Genomic DNA, 22,127 nt, shown 5'->3' with positions numbered 1-22,127 from the left:
TAGCACGAACTAGTAGCACGTAACTAGTGCTCTGAAAATGGAGGGCTCCATTTCAGAAGCTCTGCCAGCCCCTCCCATGGAGCCTCATGTCTCGTACCCCACCTGTCAGTCATTACTGCCCTCGGAGCAAACGGCAGAAAGGGCAAAGCAGCCATTCCTCAGGCTCAGTTGTGCACAGGCTGTTGTATCAAATTAAATCCCCATCACTAATACACTGAGACGCAGCAGCTGATTCTCGCCAGCTGTAGCCCAAGTCTACTGCCTTCCACAGCTGTCACAGCCCAAACCTACAGGTATCACAAATCAGAGCTTTAAGGCTGTTGACCATTACAACCTCCAAGCCAAAGCTACAGCCAAGTCTTGGAGAGGCTCAGGAAATCAAGTGGCAAACAGTGTGCTGTACAACAGCATCGGTTGCGTCCTCTCAGGCCCTGAGACGAAACACAGGCTTAGGGCACAAGTACACCAGTTTCCTCCCACTCAGCCGGACTTGCCTGAAGAACAAAGCTACCAGTCTCAAGCTGTTTAAGATAAGGCAGAGAGCTAGGCCAGCCGACAGCGCTGTGCATCCTGCCGGCGCTCCGCGGGCAGCACCGGCAGCAAAACATGCATCCTGGCAGAGCTGTGCGATCGCTGCAGATCAGCCAGAGAACAAGGAGGAGAAGTCGTCATCTCCACGCTACCAAGCATTTTACAGAATTAATTATGTCTCCCATCACACATCTTCCTTTTGCTGTCAGCCTGATAGGGAAACACTAAAGTTTAGCAGTCTGCCGAAGCAGCTGGCGCTGGCACTCCACTACATTCCCTGTGATGACTAAGACCTGTCAGTGGCCCCCCTGCCCGCTGGCCCACAGACAGCCATGCAAAGTCAGGAATGAACTCTGGATCGTGTCATGCTTTGCTGTCACGTTGGTCTCAATTTAAACATTTTTGATCCTTGTGACTGTGAACGGGCCAAGCTCACTCACCGCTTTCAAAAACTTTCAAGCCAGTTTCTTGAACCAATTACATTCTGCAGGGCAGTTCTTAGGTCAGTCAAACCAGCTTTTGGCTCTCTGGGACACGAATGTGATCAAGGCTGCCAAAGTGTGTGGAAAATGAAATTCCAGCTCCTGCTGCCAGGAAGTTAACAGGAAAATACCACCACACAGAGCATGTGCTGAAAATAGGAGTGGCTGGGCCTGAAGCTGGGAGATGCTCTCTTCTCTCTGAGAGCTTCGATGAGCTGAGTTCAAGCTACCAAGTACAGACCTGCTAAAACCTCTGCAGCCTCTCCTCCCGCCTTCATACAGCTCGGGGTCATAGCTATCCCAGGAGGAACCTGTGGGCCCGATGCAGGTTTTGCTCCAGGTGTTGCTGCAGCGCTCCAGTGACTCCAGTTGTCTCTTCACTGCCCCGGGGTTCTTGCAGTAATCACAGCACTTGTTACAGGGTGGGGTGACGTCCCCAAAGTACTTGGCTATGGCAGCATGGCGACATCTGGGAAACAAACGGGAAAATGACCTGGTAATTATTTTTATTGACCAGAACTTCACGCTCCAAATGCAAGGTGCCTTGATAAGGACTTGAGCCTTTTTTTGCAGAGAAAGCCTACTCCAGCAGGAATCCCAGGGGCTGAGCCCTGGAGCTGGACTGGGGTTCTGTTCCTGGCACCCTGCTTAAGGTCTCTCTGCCTCCGTTTCCCCACCTGTAAAACAAACAGTGGTGTCAATCTCTTCTGCTAAATGCCTTCAGATCTTTGAGATCTGCAAAAGGCACGTGGATAAAATATGCAGTTATGAATTCTGTGCAGCTGGCCAAATATATTCCATGTCCAGTCAGAATGTCTCTCGGATAAATATGTAGAGCGGTCCTGTTGATCCCTGTGCCTCAGGGTTAAGAGTAGTTCTGCATATTTCACATTGGAGAGCTTCGGATTTTATTGTTTGTAGTTTGAAGGTGAACAAATCTACATTTGAAGAAACAGGAATGTAAATTAAGTCACAGAAACAGCCTGGACTGAGGTCACGAGGGAGCTCTAGTCAGATCATACACCCTGGGTCTCGATCCGCTAACGCGCGCAGCCAAAGTTTGGGTAGAGTCCATGAAAACCAGTCCATTTGCTCACACAGTATTGCACAACCAGTTCTACCAGCCTTAGCAAACTAGCCACGTGAAGATGATTAGCTTCTTCCAGGAATCTTCCAAAGATTTCTGGCAGACATGAAAGCTTTTGGACATGTAAACTAATTTTTGGTGACAGAGACAGGCTCGTTAGGAAGTAATTTCTCTTCTAGAACACTCCCTACCTTGAAACAGTGAAGACACGGATTTTGCTAGAAAGAATAACCAGGCAGTTACTTTTTTCTTCATCTTTTTTTAAGAAAATGGGCAGAATTTAGAGGAGCTTTTTAAAACTTGGGTTTCCCAGCAGAGGTGGCCAGCTGTCTCTTAATCACGATGCTGATACCAGCTACACAGAAACACTTACTTCATCAGGCATTTAGAGATCAAATCCTGCAGCAACAGGAGTTATTTTAGAAGAGAATTATTTTACTGCAAAGAAGAACAAAGTGGAGATTTTTCTTCTCTGCCAAGGAGTGCCCTAGTTGGCTGACCAACTTCATCTGTGAAAAGTGGGTCACAGAGGGGAAAAGTAAGAGAGCGAGCACTTCATTTATTCTCGTTATAAACCCTTTAAGGCATGTCTGAACTTGCCAGAGATCTAACAAATGCAGTTTGCCTCTTCACTTGTGTGCGTGCGTGTGTCTGGGGGGAAAGACAACTGCATGTCTACCGAAGTATCGCAAACAAACGCTGCAAGGGTCTCCAGCAGCAGCTGGCTCACTCATTCCCACGGCCTGGGAGGTTAATTTACCCAGCAAAAGACTGAGCGAAGCAGCAAAGCAGCAGGTTCCAGACTACTGTCGCCAGAGCAATGAAACGTGTGCGCTGAAGCGCAAAGGACCTGGGGCTGCTCAGGTAAAGAGGGCTGCAACAGGGTGAGGTTGTGCTGCACGGTCCAGGGCACTGAAAGCCCAGGGAGGGCTGCTACAAAGCTGGCTTTATATCCCCCTGCAGAGCCGCACTGACGCACTCTCGCCTTGCACTCAAAGAGCTCCTTTCACATGGTGGGGAAGGGTGGGGGGACCGGGATGGGGACAACACATTTGATCCCCTTGTCATGCCTTTCCAAAAGAACTACTGGTGCTGCCTGTCCTGCCAATGCAACGTGACTATAGAAATGTCAGCGAGCTGCAAGTCAGCTTTTTGTTTCCCCAAAAGAAAACAGGCAGGCATTCTCATTAGTCCATGTCTCTTTCTCTCACACCCACTGATCTGTATTAGAGTTAACCGAGGCATGCAGTAATGGTCAAGCCCTCTCCTCACTTCCACTGCCTACTCACAGGCTTATGCTGGTGAGGGACATCCACACTCACCTCTGTCCCTTAATGCAAATGGGAAAGATGCCCCAAGGGAGGGCTTTGCCGAGAGAGAGATCAGCTCTGCAGCCACTGCAATTCAGAGAGGTTCTAGTTTCAAACCCACCAGGCTCGTAAAGTCAAGCCCTTTCTGTCCAGCCTCCTGTAACCGCCTGTACCTTCCTGCAGAATTACGCAAATCGGGGCCACAGCCCCACTTTAGCCAGTGGTGCTCATGAGTTGGGTCATAACGGAAATTCAGTTGCAGAACTAAGATTGCAGTCCTATAATTAGAGTCAAAAGGCCAAAACCAGAGGTACCAATAGGGATGCTGGGGGGAACCACTGGATTAATGCTTAACTGAAAGCAAGAGGTCCTGAGACATAGTTCATTAGGCATTAAAGGTGGTGGGAAAACTTCCCGAGCCACATGACCTATGCCTGCGAGATGCAGAGCCGATTTACATAAATTAATGGTAGTATGTATTATTATACATGTCCTAAAACTTTTTCATCTTTTAAATATGCAACTGCATTATTTGCCTCCCCCACCCTTCAGCAGGAGTACATATGAGCTGACCACTGGTTTTCAAAACGTCTAAACAAAATAATTATTTAATTTGAGACATCCCACCCTGGTTTTACATCCTGGGATAGGATGAAGAGCAAATAACAGTCAGGTTTATTAACATGTTTTTGTCTGTGGCAATACATTTCAGGAAAGTGCTAAACTGACCACACGGCTGCCTGCACCGTGCCTCCTTCTGGTACCCCTTGCTTTTGTACCCCAGGTAAAACAGGAGCCCTGTGGCGGCAACTGAGAGAAACAGATGGGACTGTCGGAGAACAAGGACAGTCACATATCGTACAGGAAGCTCTGCCGCTCCCAAAACATACCAGAAAAAAGCATTCCCTCACATGAGCCAAAGAAGGGTACGGAGCCTCATCGGGGGGCTCCCCCCCAAAATAAACCCAGCAAGGCTTGGAATGAAGCCAAGAAATGAAAGCATTAAAAGGACAAAAATCATATGAGGACAAATCATTTATGCGTATTCCAGTTGCTGGACAAAGGCCATTTAACAAGCTTTATCAAATAGAAGAGCAAATCAGAATAAAAGATGAAATAGAAGAACAAACTCCTTGTTGGTTGATGAGGAATTACAGTTTTGCGCCCATCTGAAGGGCCGGACCCTTTGTACTACCAGCCGAACTTCAACAACCCTCTGAGACAAGGCAGCGGGTGTCTGCTGTCCGACAACACAAGCAGCAAACCCCACGCTGTTGGGAGAGTAAATGAATTGGCCAAGGACAGGCAGCAAACTCCCCACCTCAGCACCGTGCCTGTGCCCCGGCCCGAGGCAGGTTCTGCCTCTTCAGAGCACCCACGAGAAAAGCTCCTTTCCCGGGAGTCGGAAGGAAACTGGGCAGCGTAAAGGCAAGTTAATTGCTTTAACGCACACCCGAGCTATCGCAAGGAGCGCATCGGTTCGGGTCCCGCTCCAGAAAAAGCTGTAATTACAGGGAAAAAGATAAAAGACCTTTCTAGGAGGAGATGCAGAGAGGAAGCGAGCAACAAGTGCCGGCGCTGGCTCTGCGGCTCCGGCCGCCCCCCCCCCCGCACCCGCGTAACACGAAACTCCCCATCGCCGGGACAACCAGTAACAAAAAAAGGCCGAGACACCAGCTGGCTGTCAGCCGCGGAGCCGAGAGGAGCCGAGAGGAGCGAGGGAGAGGCGAGCCAGGGTGAGATGACGTGAAAGTTTAAGAAGACAGAAAGGAAACCCAAGAGGAGCGGAGTTTGCGGTGCGGCTGGGGTAAGGCTGAGCTGTTGCTGCTGGCGGGTCGAGCAAAGCACCTCAAACCCGGGCTTGTTGGCGAGGAGCTGGAGCTGGTGTCGCGCTCTGCACGGTGAGCTGCAGAATCGGCCGCGGAGCAGAGCTTGCTAGCCGGAATTTGTTTGCAAGGGGCACTCAGGAGCAAAGGTGGTGAGAGAACAAGCTTTTAGTAAGAGTGCAGAAGGCTGGGCTGCAGCCGTACCGCTAAAGGATCCAGCCTGCAGCCTTGCATCGCTTCGCCAAGCAGAGCAGGAGGAAGCGGCTTCTTCCCTGATTAGAAAGGCTGTCTGCTCATTTTGCTGTTGCTGTTATGGAATGTGACCTTAGGTAATAAACAGGTCCAGCACAGGGCATTCTCCACAGTGATAACGTGGTATTTTAAGATTTAGCGTACACAAGAGAGCTGCTCTGCTCCTCTGTACGAGAGGCGTGTGTGCCATCAGCGAGTAGCTGCCAGCACAGGCGAGCACATGTGAAACCGAGTGGGTACCAGCCACAGCGTTTCTCCAGAGCTCCTCCCAGCTGGAGCTAAGTTTTATCCCCCAAATCCTGAAGCAAACAGAGCTTGAAAACAAACCCTGGTCGGGAAACTAGCATACTGTGCAAGTTAAGCATCTGTGTCCAATAGAAACAAATGGAAAGATTTTACACAGCTTCTAACGAGAGCATTTAAAAAAACATCAGCTCATGTATCGGGCACAGATGCTGGTTTACTGCTCAAAATAGCATGAGAAACCACTGCTCTGGGAGAACATGGTACACATACATGGTCTGTGGTTTACAGTAACAAGACCGTCAGATCTGAATGCAGCGAGAAGGGAAGGAAAAGGATTCCCCAAATACATGAGATTACCCACTGAGCCTTGATTTTGTACCGAGAGGTGTCTCACAACCTGTGCTCCCATCTCCGGTTGCTGCTGGGTGTGGGGAGGGGTCTGGCAAGGAGACCGACCGTATAAACATCATGACAAACATACGATTGCTGCGCTGGGAAGCTCTTGCAGCGCCTAGCGCTGAGCGGGGACCCCTGGGCAGTCAGATGTCCACGGACGGGTACGGGGTGAGGCAGAAAGGCAACTGTCACAGGAAGATGTCTTCCCCATCCTACACATGCTTGTAGGGAGGAATGTTAAGGATCAGGTATTTCCACTTCCCTCCATTCTCATTAAGGTGGAAGGGAGGGCAGGTCTTTCTGTGTTGTACAAACACGGTGTTGGAAGTGCCTCTGTGAGAAGATGCCGCAGTTACGAGCCACACGCCTCCAGTCTAGCCCTAGGTTCAAAGGGGATGGAGGGAAGTTTCCACCCTGCTAATGAACGGTCTCTGTAGGTTGTTTGTTGCAGTTAAGATGGTTTGTCAAATAAAGTACGGGAAAAACAAAGTTTAGAAGAAAAAAAAAAAGAAGGGAGGAGCGAGGGGAGGAGGGCAAGGGAGAGAGTGAGGGAGGTAGAAAAACACGCCAAGTTTTCCTCGCCAAAAGAAAATCTTAACGGGTTTGGCTGGGGGCTTGTCCAGCTGCAGCCGTGTTGTACATGCGGGGGGGGGTGTTGGGGTGGGGGGGGAAGAAGCAATACAAAACACATGTCTGGATGAAAGAAGCAGCACATGGCTTGTGTTACAGCTGTCATAGCGCACGGGCCTCTTAGACTGACTGCAATGCCGAAGCGGTTATGGGAGCGGAGGCGCAAAATAAACCGAGTTTGACAGAGCAGGTCCTTTCTGTAACGCAAACCCCTGGCCCACACAGGGGCCGGCGAGCAGAGCTGCACGCTGGGTGGCAGGGCCTGCAGGAGGCTGTGAGAGAGCTGGGTGAGGAGAGCAGCACCCACCCCTCGCCTCCGTGCAGGCTCTCTCCACTACCCAGCGCAACCACAGCTGATAAGGTTCAAAACAGCTTCCTTGGAAGCAGCTGCTGTAGCCTTCAGTTTTGAGTTCCTACAGCCATCTTTACTAGGGTTAGACCAGCATACTTCAGAAAAACTCAAAAATGCATGTCATTTCTGAGACCTGTAGGTCTGAGACCAGTCAAGGACAGGACACAGAGGTGGCTGAAGGAAGGTGGAGAAGGTGTTTCCAGCACTCTCAGGGGGCTCCAGCTGCTTCACCTTGATCACCGAACTACTGAGAGATCCCGGGATGTTTGTGCTGTAACTATTTAGATGGCTTTCACAGGCACACAGCTACCTCGCTGTCAGCTTCCTGAGAAACGGTTATTTTGCTAATATTAGAATAGACTTTCAGGCTAGATTCAAGCATCAGCAACCCTAAAAAAAGTTCTCTTGTAGAAGAGCTACAGGTTTATTTTTAAAATTGACCTTTTCCTTTCACTGGATGGCTCTGTGCTTTGGTTCGCCCCCTTCTTAAAAATGGGACTAGTAGTGAGGAATTAGCTCATGGGGGTTTGTGGACTTGTTTGTGGGACGGACTGGAGAAAACCAGCACGTTCTGTAGAGGCGGAGAGACGCTCAGCTCAGTGCCCCAGTGGCTGCCTCAGCTTCTCAGGCTGCTATAGCAGGGAATTCAGTGCCTTTTTATATTAATCTAATATTAGGTTGTAGGGGAGGAAAGGAACATTTATGGTGCTGCCTCAAAACCAATCTCCAAATAGTGGTGGTGGAGATGACAGGGTATTCCAGCCAAATGGCTACCCAGTCAGGGCAGCTTTATAATACGAAAGAATGTGTGGCCTTCTTTCCCCGACCAGCTGACAAAGTCAGAGCTTTTCTTCCATGACACTGAGCTGCAATTTACCAGTTTGGGTGTGTGCTGTTAAAAAGCTGAACTCTCTTGATACTGGAAACTATTTTCATCTGCTTGGGAATAAATTATAGGTCTGTCTGGCTCCATTTACTCCTGTTTTAGCAAAAAAGGGTTTGTCTGTGGACTATAGATAACATTCACATGGCTGGTTAACTACAGTCATGGCAGCAAACGTTGCATTAACAATGATGAGGGAAAACCATGCACTGATAATACGACTACATTTCTATAGCCCTTTTCATCTCAGAAGTATATTACAAACTTAGAACAATAAACAATCGTACAGGAATTATTACATGTTCTGCCAAAATGCATCTGAACTGTAACAACACCTCGCGGCCCGGCACCGTTTGGGGACAGGAAGCACTGCAGACCTTACCCATACAAAATCAGAAGCACATTTCAGGGACCAAGAACAAAGCTGGTAGACTTAGAAACCGGCCAAGCCACCAGGTTCCTAAGAAAGTGGCCAAATATAGTCAGAGTTGATTTTGAAGTTTTAGACCAGAATAAAAAGCATCCTCTCCCATTCAGCTGCTCAGCACTCTCCTTCCACGAGGCTGGGACTGCCTCCTAAGATTTCCCGCCAAATAAGCTACCACAATCCATACAGGCTTCCCACCCCTGTATTGGTCCAGTTTCAACCAACTTATTTGACTTGTCTGAGAAAGAACACAAAGTATTTGCTTCTCCACAGCCACAGTCTTGGGAAAAAGACAACGTTGCAGTGAGAATGGTGCCCTGGCATTCTGCTTGCTCGCGCGCATCAGGCAGGTCTGACTCTGCGAGGCCTCTGGAGCACTGCTGCTACGGGCAGCGGGCACAGCAGAGGACACGGAACTCACCTTTGCTGGGACGTGCTGCGTTAGGACTAGAGGCGTTGGCAGCTTCAGGGCACCACCAAAAGATAGCAACAAACCCACGCAAGCAAAGATTCTCAGAGGGAGCACGGTAAAACCAATGGATCGGGAGCATGTCAAGAGAAATAAACCCTGTGGGGCATGACTGGGCAAGGAGCAACTGGGAGCAGAAGCCATGCTTTCAGCTACTTTCATCCTAAACAGGCTCAGTGCCTGGAGCGCAACAAGCAGTTAGCAAGCAAAGGCCACTACATTTTGTAACTGCAAAAAACCCAGGGACTTGCTGTCTTTCTATGTAAAGGCTTCAGAGCGTGTCAGAGACTTGGACACACAACAATTAGCAAACAAACCTCTGGTGGTGGTTACATGTTGTGCTGCTTCGCAGCGATGAAGTCACCCAACAGAGGGATGGGATGACTTAACTGAGTCACACAACCAGTAAGCATCACTGGCAGGCCAGGAAGGCTGCCTGCCTTTACTAACTTCCAGTCCTGGGGCTAAACCACGAACTCAAATTAATGTTCTTTGCGCTGAAACAGAATGCTCAAATGCCACCAGGGTTATGACTAAACACGTGTCTCATTCCTCAGCAGTAAATTTAAGCTCACCCACTCCCTACAGTTCAACTTTTGATACACCTGTGTGGACACACAGATAGGATACAGCTTTCCAAACCAAAGATCGACCAAAAATCCCAAATCAATTTACATCATTTCCAAAGTACTTATAGCAACCTGACTAGCTGAAGTCAGGCAGAGGGATGTGGGACCTCACCTTACATGGTCATCCCAAAGCTCTTTTTCTTGCTTGAAGCCTGGAAGCTACCACACATAGCCAGTTCACAGTACAAAGAAACCGTGACCAAGGCTCTTCTCTTGAATGTCTAGATTGAGGCCTTTTAATAGCTTTATTCTCAAAAGGGCTGAGCAGCCAGCTTCTGAGTGCTCCAGTACGGCATAAGTCCATTAAAACAGTTCAGAAAGATAATTTCAGTGCTATTATGGCAATTTTCACAGCTTTATTCCGTGGGTACAGCAAGATGAATCTGCATTAAAAAAGTATTAGTGCTTTCTGGGAATCTAAATCTACAGAAGCCCTAAACGCAGGTCATGCTTCTTTGGTTTTAAAGGACCATCTAATCCTCGCAGCCGAGCAGCACACCTGCAGATGTTAGCCCCCCGTATTATGACTGTGCTTTCTCCTTTCATCCAAGGCTAACAGCTCAGGGCATGTGGCAGATTTGGCCTCTTTTTTCTCAAAAACAAATAAGCCCAAATTAAAAGATTTGTTTTATTCCCTCCCCTGCCAGGCCTTGTAACATAGAGGAGGGCAGAAAGATTCAATGACCTAGTCCCACTGGCAGCACTGGGTAGATGAGTTATTTTTTGAAGAACAGCCAGAAGAGCAAACAGCAGAAACCACGACTTCCAGGCTGCCACCTCACCCCAGAGGAACCTCCAAGACTGCCTGTCACAAGATGTCAGCATTGTGTTTGCCTTTTTTGTATGCAAGCTCCTCGTCTTGCCACTCTTCACCCTATCTTCACTTCATATGACCTCTAGCTACAGCTGTGGAGCAAAAGTTCACGACATGAGTCAGGACAATGAGTTATGAAGACTACATTGCACTGTGGTCTTTCAGCAATTCTTCTGTAATGTGTTCCACCAGCTTTGCTGCCCTAACAGCCATGTCTCTGCTGCTCTGGAGGGTTCCCATCCTCAGTGGATGTGGTTTTGAGGAAGGACAATGAGCAAGGAGAAATTCCCAACTGAGAAAAACAATTATTTGTGCTCTAAACCCCACAGAATCCGTGAGGTACCAACTTGGGTGGCTGTTCTAGGCTCTAGGACAGCACTCCAGTCTTGGGAAGTAAACTGTCAGTTAAGACCTACAACCTTAAGTTTCAAATCTCTCAAGACTTGCCCATTTTAATAATAATCATTACAGTCACTGCTTCAACCAAATATCCTGCAGCACTTGGCCTGTTGGTGACTGGGAGCTTACTTGAACACAGTATAATAATAGTAAAAAAAGGAATTAATTGTTACAGCTCCACTCTGAAATTCATAAGCAATGTCATCATTGTGTTGTACATGAGGCAGATGAGCCAGATGCATAAGACAACTTAAGTCACACAGCACTAGCCTTACCCTTATGCTAATCTCTAGGGCAAGATCTGGGTTTTGCTGGAATCAGCTGGAAAGAGATCACAGTCTGAACTAGTCCTAACCAAGGACTTTACATCACAAGTTGAACGGAAGATATAAAAGTCCACGAATACAACTAGCTTTTGGGGGGGGAGTTTTTCTTTTACTTCTTTTTTTCTTTTCCTTAAGAAATGATCTGTTTTTCACCCTTTGCTACGCTCCACAAACAGAAATCCCAAAGCAGTGAGAGCCCTGCAGTCAGAAATGCAGTTGAGCGGAAAAACATTTGTTTCCTCATGGGTAGGCTGGAGACTGCAACACCAACATCAAACCTTGTCCCTGAAGAAGTTCAAACCAAGGTAAACCAGCAACATTCCTTGCAAGTTTTAGAATAAAAGCTCCTTCACCTAGCTCGGGTTCAGGTACCAATGGGGCAGAGGAATGTCCATTACTGAGACACAAGCTCTTATCGTTTTAGGCTAGGCACTTTGCTAATCCACGTGGAGTTCCACAATCTTAATTGGTAATTTTACACCATATACCCAAACTTCAGAAGCCTGGCTCTTACACTGCCTGCTGCTGGTGCAGCCCAAAGCATGGTACGAAAGGTTACAGCAGATTCCTTAGTAGGAGAGATTCTGGGCAGGCAGAAACACCCCCAAAGGGAACGCAAAGGGAACAAACATTTTCAGAACGTTAGAGCCAGAAATACTTTTTTTTTTTTTTGAGAAAAAGTTTTTCTTCTAGAGCCAACAGCAGAAAACACAAATCACTTCACCTCTGCCTGCGCTGCCACCCCTTGGAATGGAAACAAAACTGGAAACCTGCTGACGCAGAATCCCGCAGCACTGTGCAAAGGATAAAGCAGCCGTTTCTGGAGCAGCTCGCTTGGGGTACACAATCATCTGGAAAGAACTATTTAACCCTAGTCTCAAAAGTGACCTTTTCAGGTCAAAAGGCCACAGCTATGCCTCCCTGCTAAGTTGCACAGAGATTTTTCTGTAGATGTAGATTTTTCCATCCACCCCCATCCCTAGGAAACCAGCTGGTTCCGATTTCTATTCCTTAGCTTGGATTTAAAAGAACAAAGAAAACCCTTTTTGAATTGCATAAACATACAAAATGTAATTTAACTTGGCACCGTAGTATTTAAGCGCAGCATGCAAAGAAACAGCCAAGGTCTCTCTGTCCTCAGTGTGTTTAGAAAAACTGAACTCCAAGCATCCATTTGTTTGAGTAACCAAACCAGATGTGCACTGATGAACTAGCTGGCTCATTCTGGAAGTACTGCCTTGGTCACTTGGCTTTCTGGTATCACCAAGACCAGGATATTAAATCGCAATGTTCCAGTCCCATAAACCAGGGCTGACCATTACAACGCACACAAGCTAGGCCGTTCTGACATAATGACATGACAGTTATAGTCCAAGTGTTGACTTGTCCAAACACTTGTTTTAGGGGAAACTATGGATATTTCTCAACAACATCCTATTCCACTTACTGACTGAAAGAAAATTTGAACTTCCGTAGCTCTCACGCAAGCTTGTTTGTTGCAATGCCTTCTAAAATTTTGCTCACGGGGCAAAAGAACAGCAAATATTGGTGGCAAAACTGAGGCCCCTGAGTAGACTAGTAATATTCTCAGTAACAATAGTTCCTGGTGATCATTCTTTCTGAGAATAAAGACAGTGTAAGATTACTGGGCAGGGCAGGAGGGATTAAGCTCCACAATGGAGGTATCTGCCCGAGAGATCCAGAGGCTTTTGCTTTGCTTACCACCAGCAGGGATGGGTGGGCAGCCACTGTTCAAGTCACACACTGCTCCATCAGAACAGACTCTGGCTTAGAAGAAAAAAAGCTACATTTAGCTTACCGTATAAAAACTTGCTGACATCTGTGAGAACTTGAAAAGTATCCAGCTGTCGCTAGTGAACACAGACATTGGCTCTTCAGTAAAACTGGTTGATAAAACATTATTAATGGTATTGTAGCGAGGTGTTGAAGTAAGCGCCTTAGTTTTTGAAGGGGCTTTCTGTAGCTGAAAATGCAGGAAGTCTTCAAAGGGGTCTACTTTGTGTTACTCTGTAAAACAACTGAAAACTATATTCCACTGGGCTTCAGCATTTGGAATTCAAGTTGAGTTAGAACTGCATTTCTTTCTGGAAGGAAAAGTTAGCACAACTGGAAGAAAAATATTCCTTTCATCGGGTGAAAGGCAAAGGCAGACACTGTCCAGCTCTAACTCTATGCCTGCTGAAATAAGTGTCCTTTTAGAACACCGTTTCACCTTTGCTCAACAGTGCAGCCGACAAAAGCACCCTCAAAACAAGAAACTAAACCAGTGCCAGAACATGTAGACAATTAATAGTCCTCCACCTTAGCTACTGGGAACAAGGACTGAGACCAGATAAACTTGTTTTGCTTGTGATCACCAGCTCTATAAGAAGGCTGGCAGCTTCTTAGCATTAGTCAGTGAAAAGGTTTACTCTCTGTTTGGTTCTTCTACAGCATAAAGCCTGGAGAGCTTGAGCCGGAATGTCTTCCGAAGGCTTTCTGAAGGAAATGCAAACCATTGGTGAGAAGTTTCTCCTTAAGCTGCAGAGACTGCCCAAGGCTGACCTGGTGGAGATTGTGTCCTTTTGTGTGGTTCTTCTGTTTATCGGTGAGTTTTTCGCTGGAGGCAAAGGGGTGTCAGAATGTCTCTTCTCTGGGGGCACCTTGCTCCGCTGTCTCTCTGGGTAGGTTGGTGGTGTTGGCAGTTCTTTTCCAGTTTAATTTCTAGATGATTTTTTAATACCCAGTGTGTATCTCTACATGCATGCAGAGCGCGCCAGGCAACAGTATAGCTTTCCCCAAAGCTCTCATATTTAAGCATTAGTTTAAACAACAGTATTTTGAGCGTTCCAGAGCTGCTGCAATGTTTTGATACATCAGAGATAGTTTCTGACAAATGGTGTTAGGGCATCTCACTGCCGCAGAAGATACTTAAAGTCCAAGACTCTGAGTGTCACTGCTGTGCTTAGTCCAGTGGAAGCCAGTATGCTTCAGATGAGCCTATTTGTCCTCCTCTGGTAATGGCAAGATCCCTCCTGCTGCTCTGTGTAGGGATGGCATGGAAGGAATAACAAAGAGCTGCTTGATCAAGGGGGATGAAGTTTGTTTAGACAATAGGAAAACAAGCTGGAAGAAAGGCAGGCCCTCCCCCTCAATGAGGTACACTCTGCTCCCGGCCAAAAGGAAGGGTGTGTATCCAGCCTGGACACTCCTCCCTGGGCTGGAATTCAGAAAGACACACCTGGTGCTTTATTTTTTTCATACGTACAGCTGGTTCCCCACAGGTCCGGTAACGTGGTGGCCCAACTCCAGGGTTACAAGGAACACATGCAAACACACGTGCACGTTCACGCACTTTTATGTGTTTGCAGGATTAAACGCGTCATCCTTTTCTGTTCCGGATAAACTAACATATCCTTCCCAGCACCAACCATTATGTCTAGTGTAGAAGAACAGTACGATAGCCTACGGCTTTGTGAAACAAAACCCTGTGCTTGAAGTATGTATTTTCTCAAGCTAAAGAATAAAGCCAACCCAGTCATGAATACCTATCCTCGTTGAAGGGTTCACTGCACACACTCTTCAGCAATGCAACTGCTGGTTTGACTAACCAAGTTCTCTCGAGCTGTTCCGACACAACTGTGGGGAGAGTGGGGTCTCCATCCCTTCCAGGCATGCAGCTCTACTTAGTGGCTGTATGTTGTCTCCAAAGCAGTAGCCCATTAGACAGGTAAAGATATGCCCTCATTTGGTTTGGTACATAGCTCTTAAGATCATTAAATATCCGATAACGACTGTCCAGATTACATGGACAACTAATACCAGGGAGCAGGAACTTAGGGGGAGGGAGGTGGGGATGCAGGGGGAAAAACAATCTGGAGGAAAGCAGGCTTTGTTCATTCTGCTGCTCACCCAATAACTTGGAGGAGATGTAGGGTTACTCTCCAGGGATTGCTCCTGCATCACGAAGCAATATCCTTGGCTTCTCTTTCCAGTTACTGTTCTGCTGCTCATGATCATTGCCTGCAGTTGCTGCTGCTACAGCTGCTGTAGCTGCGACGGACGTCCTGACCATAGACGTAGGAAGATCCAAGTCCGCCCAATTGCCCATTCATGAAGTGCAACAAAAGGTGACACAACTTACTCTCGGGGACATGCATGGACACCATGATTCAGACCCATGGGAATGACTTTCAACACTAGCTTGCTGAAAATGGCAATAACAATATTAATTAATATGACTCAGTGGACCAGAAGCCACAGCACGCAATTCCTTCTTTCTGTGACAGCCACTGCTGGGCTCCGTGGCGTGATCAGAAAGGTAACGCTACTTTACCATCACTGCCTCCCTCTTCTGGGGTGGGGTGGGGCGGGATGGGGGTGCATGGACACATGCTGCTGAGAAAACAGACCCACTTTGCCAGTGGCAGCCCTGCAGCTGAGCCAGCCAAGGACTCCCTTGGACGTCCCCCAAGGACCGAGCTGCAGACCAAAGTGGAGAACGCGTACATGCCAGGCAGCATCCACTCTCTTCACAAGCGGTTAATCCAGAAGGATGATGCTGGGTGCTAGCAAAACCCACTGACATCACTGGGAGGTCCACGTGCCCAGTATGTCTTGAATGAAGCCCAAACCTGCCCTCTTAAAAGCCACCTGCATCAGACACGTGTAGCTGAGATGTCTCCTGAAAACAAACGGTGGATCTTCTGATCCAGGCATGCTACAGCTCGATTTGATCATTCTGCTGCTAAACGTGCTCCCTCCCCACCCGCTGTGTGGTTGTGCTTTTCTCCTTACTGCACGTGAACGGTCCTTACAGAGCACAGGAGTTAGGGCAGATGAACAAATCCCTGTCCTTGCTCGAGGGACCTGCGTGCCTGACTCCCTGCACTGTGTGCAGTTTATTTTAGTGGATGTTATGCCTGAGGTATGATTATTAGCATGCACAAAGGCATTTCAGAGGACTGACATAGAGCGTGGCAACCGTCACTTCGGGGTGTACACGCAGCAGCTGACGGTGGGCATTGTGACAAAGCCGAGCCAAGTACGGGCTGTACGGCTGAAGTTAACAAGTGCAAATAAATCCCTTTTCCATGCTGCAGCCGCTGCGTACGTTTGGTTTACACTTCGGTGAACTTCAGAAATTTTTGTAAGTACAAGGCTATGGTGCAGGCCATGACTTTCCTAACTGGGCCAGCCAAAAGGGGGACCATCAGACTGAACCTAACACTGCAAGCCACTGGTCGGTCTTTCAGCCCCAGATGTGAAACCAGCCACCTTTATGAGAAGGTATAAAAAGTTACATGCGTGTAGGTAAGTCATCTTCTACCCCTGTACTCCACTGCTAAGTGTAGAGGAGCCAAAGGGATTACAGAGGCATACACCAGAGCCAACATCTAGCCAGAGAGAAAAGAATGATCAAGTTTATAACAGTGGGCTTTAAAATATTCTTCACATTTCAGAAAGGACAAAAATATGAAAACTTTGTAAAGAAAACTCTTTTCTCTGATGCCTGCATCCACATTAGTGAAAAGCACATTACGTTCAGTAGCTTCTCGTTTATTTATTGTGCTTTAATTTTTGCAAAGAAACTAGATTTAGGTAATTTGCATTTTTGTACTGCTGCACATTAGACTATATCTGCAGCCAACAACACAGAGAATAGTCTAAAAATGAAGGAAAAATAAAACCTCAAACTACCAATGTTACTTTTAAATTAATAAAAACTTTCTAGCAGAAGATGAGGATGTGCCTTAGAAAGTAAATATTTGAGCCCCAGCCTGACAACTGCCAACAGAAGACTGCACTAGTATGAGCTACTGCATGCACAGTTACACTAAGACTTAACAAAGCGCTGGCCTTCATTCTGCTGTCCCAAAGCTTTCACTCGCAACCAGTATGTTGGGGTAGGTTAAGCTCAAGTGTGGCATCAATTTACCTTAATCAACATCCTAAGATGCATCACGCTAACCTCTCTGGAAGATACATGTTTGCTTGTTCCACTTACACATGACAATCAAGGTGACATAGGAAGTCTCAGAACCACTTTTGCAGGGGACAGACTCAACAGATGTTTTTGTATCTAAATTAAGCCACGAGACCTGTGAAAGAACAGAGCTTACTTTCTTTCCTAGCTCGCGCTAGACAGTGCCAGCTACAGGAATGAACAGAATCCCATTGAGAAATGTTTCAGCAGCATGGAACCAGCCTGTGGTAATGCTCAGGAGGAAGCTCAGGGGGCTGGAAACAGACCAATGACTGACAGGTTGCTGTCACTAGGATCAAGCTGCCAGGCCTTATCTCAACAGGAAAAGCTGCAAATATGTGTTTCCCAGTGGTGTTACAAGTTAAACCACTGACAGATACCAGGCAGGGGGACAAGAGAAATGGCTCCTGTCTTATCTCTGCCACTGTAAGTTCCAGAATTAGAAGCAGAGAGTAAACACAGCACTGTTAAAATAAGAGAGGAGAGAAAATTAAGCAATTGTCTAAAGAATTCAGGTGGCTTTCTGGAGCAGAGGAGCAGCTGCCATGTAGAGGAAGGGTCCCTGGACTGATTTCTACATGCTTGCCTGGACCTCACTGGCCTAATGTTCTGCTTTGTACCATGTTGTACCATTGTACTCAGCTGGACTATTCCTATACTCGGTGTTCAGATCTGCCAGTCGCTTGCCCGGGCTGGGTGGGGCCTGCTGCCTTCTTGCGTGCAGCAGATCAGGTTGGCCTGAAGGATGCCCAGCAAACGCCCAGCTTACTGCAGCTCTTCAGTTTCCGTTAACTAGAAGCACGCCAGCCGCTGGGTCCCCGCTCACCACTCACACAAGCTTTTGTGGTTTTGGCTTCAATCATTACCCACATAAAGGGACCTGGAACACCCTGAGCACTAGTGAGGATGGATCCTCTCTGTTTCAAAAAGCAGAGGGAGATTCAGAAGAGCGCAGACTAAAGCAAGGCTGCTTCAGACACAGCAACTTCTGTCCATGTTGTGAAAGCCTGAGTGAGCCTAGAAGGAACTGCAAGGGAATAGTTACTTCAGTCCTGATGATACAAGCATTGAAATAGTTTATTTCCCTGAGGAACCTAGAAGAGACAGTGAGGCCGCCCTCTCCAGCAGAAGCTGTTGAAGTTCTGCTGATGACTTAATGGAACCGCTTCTGTTCTGTAACATCAACCCTCTGGTTTCAAAGTGATTTGCTTGGCTTGTGAAAAACAAGTTTCCTTTACACACACGCAGTCTCACACACCACGCTCTCCTCCCTCTCCCCTCCCACCTCTCTCCAGCACCATCCCTCTGGTCATCTTCAGTTAGGAAGGCAACGGGGAGTCAGTTTTATTGTGACTAACAGCAGTACAAGGCTCTGTATTGAGTTCGTCCACCTAAACTGTCACCACAAAGTTTGGACTGGCAGGCAGTCGTGTTCACTGGCTCATTTTAGACATCGCAGTCCCCTAAAGGAGCTCAGAATGCAGATCCAGGAAACAAAGCCCTCTTCTCTCCACCGCAACCCGCAGCCTTCCCTGGTCAGAGAACATAGTGGGCCTTTACAAGTGCTGGAACAGGTGGATGAAACCATGGAGGGGAAGAAGTGTCTGAGTGACAGCTGAACTAGGCCTTTCTAACTAGGCTCAAGGCCCATGATTAGATTAGCCACACCTTTGCAGGAAAGGTGTTAATAATTTACTGCAGTACAAACAGGCAACTTCCATACCAGCTCTGCAAGTCTCCAGGTACAGTAAGGGGGTCTCTTACCACAGGCTAAGATCTCTTGGAGGGGGTGCAGAGGAAGCACCAGAAGAAGCGACTACTACAAACACAACAGCTTCAGGTATTTATGAAATCACATACAGCTCTCCTGTTTCAGGAGATTAATTGCAGTTAGCAAAAGAGACGGGAACTTTCTAGGGTGTACAGTCACACCGGGTTTCTGCCTTGGGGTCTACAGAACTAGTACGTAGGCTGCCTCCTTTCTAAGGGCAAAGGAAGCTATCCAGAATGGCTTGCATGTCCTGTATGCCTGCTGGTTAGAGACTGGGCACAGTGATCTGCCGTCATTCCAGAAAACAAAGCACAAACTGAATATATTTGGCTGCTGAGAAAGAAACAAAAACTTCAGCAAGCTGAAGTGGGAGGTTGTGCTCCTAGTCAAATGTGACTTGCTGGGGATGAAACATGCTTTACATCGAATCCTGTTCCTTACAACGTTAAGGGTACAGACATAAGGAGCAGCAAGTCAAACAGATCTTCAAAAATAATGAAGACCTCTTCCTGCATTATGGCTGCACAGCCGTATTTGAGAGAAAGTGTGATATATAATCCATCCTTTCCCTTGAGGAGCAAGGAAGCTTTAGTAAAACCACAAGATGCTCACAAAGAGATGCTGGATATTCTTTAGAAAGCTGGTTGCTAAGTCATTATGCAAAGTATCAGTGAAAGAGCAAGCGCGTAGAACCCACTGAGATCCCAGTTTAAATTATTGCTGGACCAAGTACTTCATGGGAGGAAAACTTATGCTTCCATTGCAGAGTAGCAGAAAGCGCTACTAAAGCAAACTCTGTTAACAGGAGACTTTTTTAACATAACTAGACTATTCTAGACATGAAGATCTTTGCTTATTGTTGGTGGGCTGGTGAGTTGGTTGTTTCTTTTTAAATAAGCGTTCATTTAATCTCCAGTGTGTTCTCAGAGTTTAAGTGCCCAACTCCTTTTCAGAGATCTTTCCAACGGTATCAAGGAAGTTCTCTCACTGAATACTTGTCTTTCATGCATAGGCTGTACGGTTGACAGAGATGAAGCGTTCATACTGAACATGCTGGGAGAGACGCTGTATGATATTATTAATAATATTGATAAACTGTGATCAAAATAAATCTCAACTGCCAAAAATCTTGTAAAGCCAGAAGCTTTCCTCTGCATCGCTAGATCTGATTTTGAAACTGGCCTCAGCTATCTTTCTTCTGGTTTACGCTCCCATCTCTGTGCAGGGTGACTCTCCCTTTTGGAAGAGGGATGCCTGCAGGCACAGGAAGCGCACATGCCTATACTGGTTGTGGGACTGTAGCTCAGAGCATAGAGAGGATACACCAACACCTGATACTGTTCTTGTCTACTTCCAGCAGGGTGGAAGCCAGCATGTCATCAGTCCAAGAGGCATCCTCGGTTCTGGAAGACCTAAAGAGGCTGACGGTAACAAGTGACTGGGCTCTTGGAGGGCTAGCGGTGATTGGCACCTTCTGTCTTGTTTTTGTTGCTTTCCTCTTATTTGCTGCCATCTACGGGTGCTGCTCATCTCCAAGGCACAAACAGAGCGGTGCCTAAACAGCGAAGCTGAGATGCAGTACTTGAAGCCCTGCAGCTATGTGAGAATCGGCCCAGCTACAACCTGATTGTGTTGCTCACAGGAAGCTTTCTCCTCTCCTCTCCCCAGATGGCTCCTTCCCCCCATGCAACCTTCCTGCCTCAAGCAATGCACCAATGCCAGCACGTTGTTCTGCAAGTCCACAGCAAGCTCAATATGTAAGGCTATCTGTATTCAGGAACTGCACAGCTACCCAAATACCAAAGTCAACTCACCTCTACCTGATTTTCGTCTTTCAAGCAAAACCACTGGTTAGAGGTGGCAAGCCACCACCTAACACGTATAAAGGTGTCTTCTGCTGCTGCAGTTACATGGAGCTTTCTCCATCTTGCAAAAGGGCGACGGGAAACTCTGACCAGCAAAAGCTTTGTCTAAACCCATTCCCTTAAAGCAGCTTATACCATTGCTCTCCTGTCATACTCGGACAATAGCCTAAATATACTGTACAAAAACTTGCTTGCCAGTGTACAAGTCTGTCTTTATTTGTTCTTATTTAGAACCTTGCAAGGTCAGAGTTTCAGGTTTGCTTTCACTGTTTGGATAGTGAATAGAACTGTATTAATTCAAAATGTAAAAAATAAATGCAACATGGGCGTTCCTTTACATAGTATCTTAGTCTCTGTACAGTTAGGAGTAGGGAAGCCAGTCAGTAGTGCCGCAATATGTGGCTCTGGGATGCATACGACATACAGTAAGAAGAATGTACCAAGCTGGGGGAGGGAAGAAAAAGTATGGGAGGTGTGATTTCTAATTAGGTCAGTGATATTCCCTTACAGAAATACCTCTTTTATGTGCCCAGTGAAATCCTATTTCCATTACTATTCATCTGAGCAAAAGAGAGAGTGTTTTCTCTCTGTCCTTGCTCAGTTCCTGCCTCACTGCTGCAGTGCAGCTCTAGAGAAGGCCCTCACTTCAGACAGCAGTCAGGCTCCCTACAGCACGCATGAAGGAGGAGATGCTGTAGGGTGGTTATGTGGAGCCTAACCCATGCCCTCCCTGGGCTTCCACCCTGGAACATCCTGGGGCTGCTTCTGGCTTGTGTAAAATCAGTTCAGGGATCCCAGTCCAGTTCTTACGGCACTAGTGTGCATTCCAAGAAATGATTGTCACAATTAACTCTACTGATAACCAGCTTAGGAACCAAGACATTCATACTGAGACAAGGTTTCCTGAGGTAGATACAGCTGCCTCTCTGATGATACAAAACCCAGACACCAACAGCCATCTGGCCACTCTTGCTGTGAGCTGGTACCACACATCAGAAGGAGCAGAGCTGCTTAGCCAAGTAAGTGGATAACTCTTATAGCAAGAAGCCTCCTAGTACCTACTTCCTAGAATCACCTTGGCTTTGGGCAAAGAAGTGCTCCTTCAGGTGCCCCAGGACTCAGCGTGGTGCTATACTTCAGTACAAGCAAGGCTTTCTCCAAGCAACCCCATAAAAACAGGATTTGTTTACCAGAAGTGCCCACAAGGAAGGAACACACTCACCAAGGCATCAGAAAAGAAGCACGTTACATTCACACTCAAAAAGTTGCCCTAGACACAGGTGTGAAAACTGAACAAAACACAGACTTGAAAGCAAGACACGCTGACCGTTTGCACTTAGTGAACACCCACTGCTCTCTTACTGGCAAAATTATAGCTTTGATGTCTTATCCAGCACAGAACAGCAATTAGTACAATTACAGCTTACAAGTCATGAACTAAACCTG

The 22,127-nt window shown here is 47.1% G+C and overlaps 2 protein-coding genes across 8 annotated transcripts in view; one reads left to right on the top strand and one right to left on the bottom strand.

The window, feature by feature from the left end:
• The window catches only part of RECQL5 (RecQ like helicase 5), a 38,549-nt gene that overhangs the window by 7,310 nt on the left and 9,112 nt on the right, over nt 1–22,127 (bottom strand). For 4 of the 5 annotated variants that reach the window (XM_075111493.1, XM_075111497.1, XM_075111492.1 and 1 more), the window contains exon 9: nt 1,255–1,482. The exons of the other annotated variant lie outside the window; for it this stretch is intronic. In XM_075111493.1, coding sequence (XP_074967594.1) covers nt 1,255–1,482 — 228 coding nt within the window. The remainder of the gene's footprint in view (nt 1–1,254; nt 1,483–22,127) is intronic. 5 annotated transcript variants of the gene reach the window in all.
• Nucleotides 5,115–21,018, top strand: SMIM5 (small integral membrane protein 5). Of its 3 annotated transcripts, XM_075111500.1 has the most exons (4): nt 5,115–5,217; nt 13,514–13,667; nt 15,055–15,380; nt 20,174–21,018. In XM_075111500.1, the coding sequence occupies exons 2-3, from the start codon at nt 13,541–13,543 to the stop codon at nt 15,174–15,176; spliced, it is 249 nt and encodes an 82-aa protein (XP_074967601.1). In that variant the 5' UTR covers nt 5,115–5,217; nt 13,514–13,540; the 3' UTR covers nt 15,177–15,380; nt 20,174–21,018. The 3 variants fall into 3 exon arrangements, 1 of the variants encoding a protein (XP_074967601.1); XR_012663408.1 differs by lacking the exons at nt 5,115–5,217; nt 13,514–13,667; nt 15,055–15,380 and adding an exon at nt 18,726–18,885 and having other exon boundaries at nt 20,177–20,871; XR_012663407.1 differs by lacking the exons at nt 5,115–5,217; nt 13,514–13,667; nt 15,055–15,380 and adding an exon at nt 18,743–18,885 and having other exon boundaries at nt 20,174–20,871.

Source organism: Phalacrocorax aristotelis, chromosome 16 (assembly GCF_949628215.1).
Source record: "Phalacrocorax aristotelis chromosome 16, bGulAri2.1, whole genome shotgun sequence".
NCBI lineage: Eukaryota > Metazoa > Chordata > Aves > Suliformes > Phalacrocoracidae > Phalacrocorax > Phalacrocorax aristotelis.
The sequence above is the reverse complement of the archived record's forward strand: the minus strand, read 5'-3'. Positions and strand labels throughout refer to the sequence as shown.

What these genes read in the sequence shown, in the direction of transcription:
- SMIM5 (XM_075111500.1), top strand. Translation starts at nt 13,541, where the DNA reads ATGTCTTCCGAAGGCTTTCTGAAGGAAATGCAAACCATTGGTGAGAAG. An exon ending in TGTGGTTCTTCTGTTTATCG is followed by an intron (nt 13,668 to 15,054) that starts GTGAGTTTTTCG and finishes TTCTCTTTCCAG; the next exon opens with TTACTGTTCTGCTGCTCATG.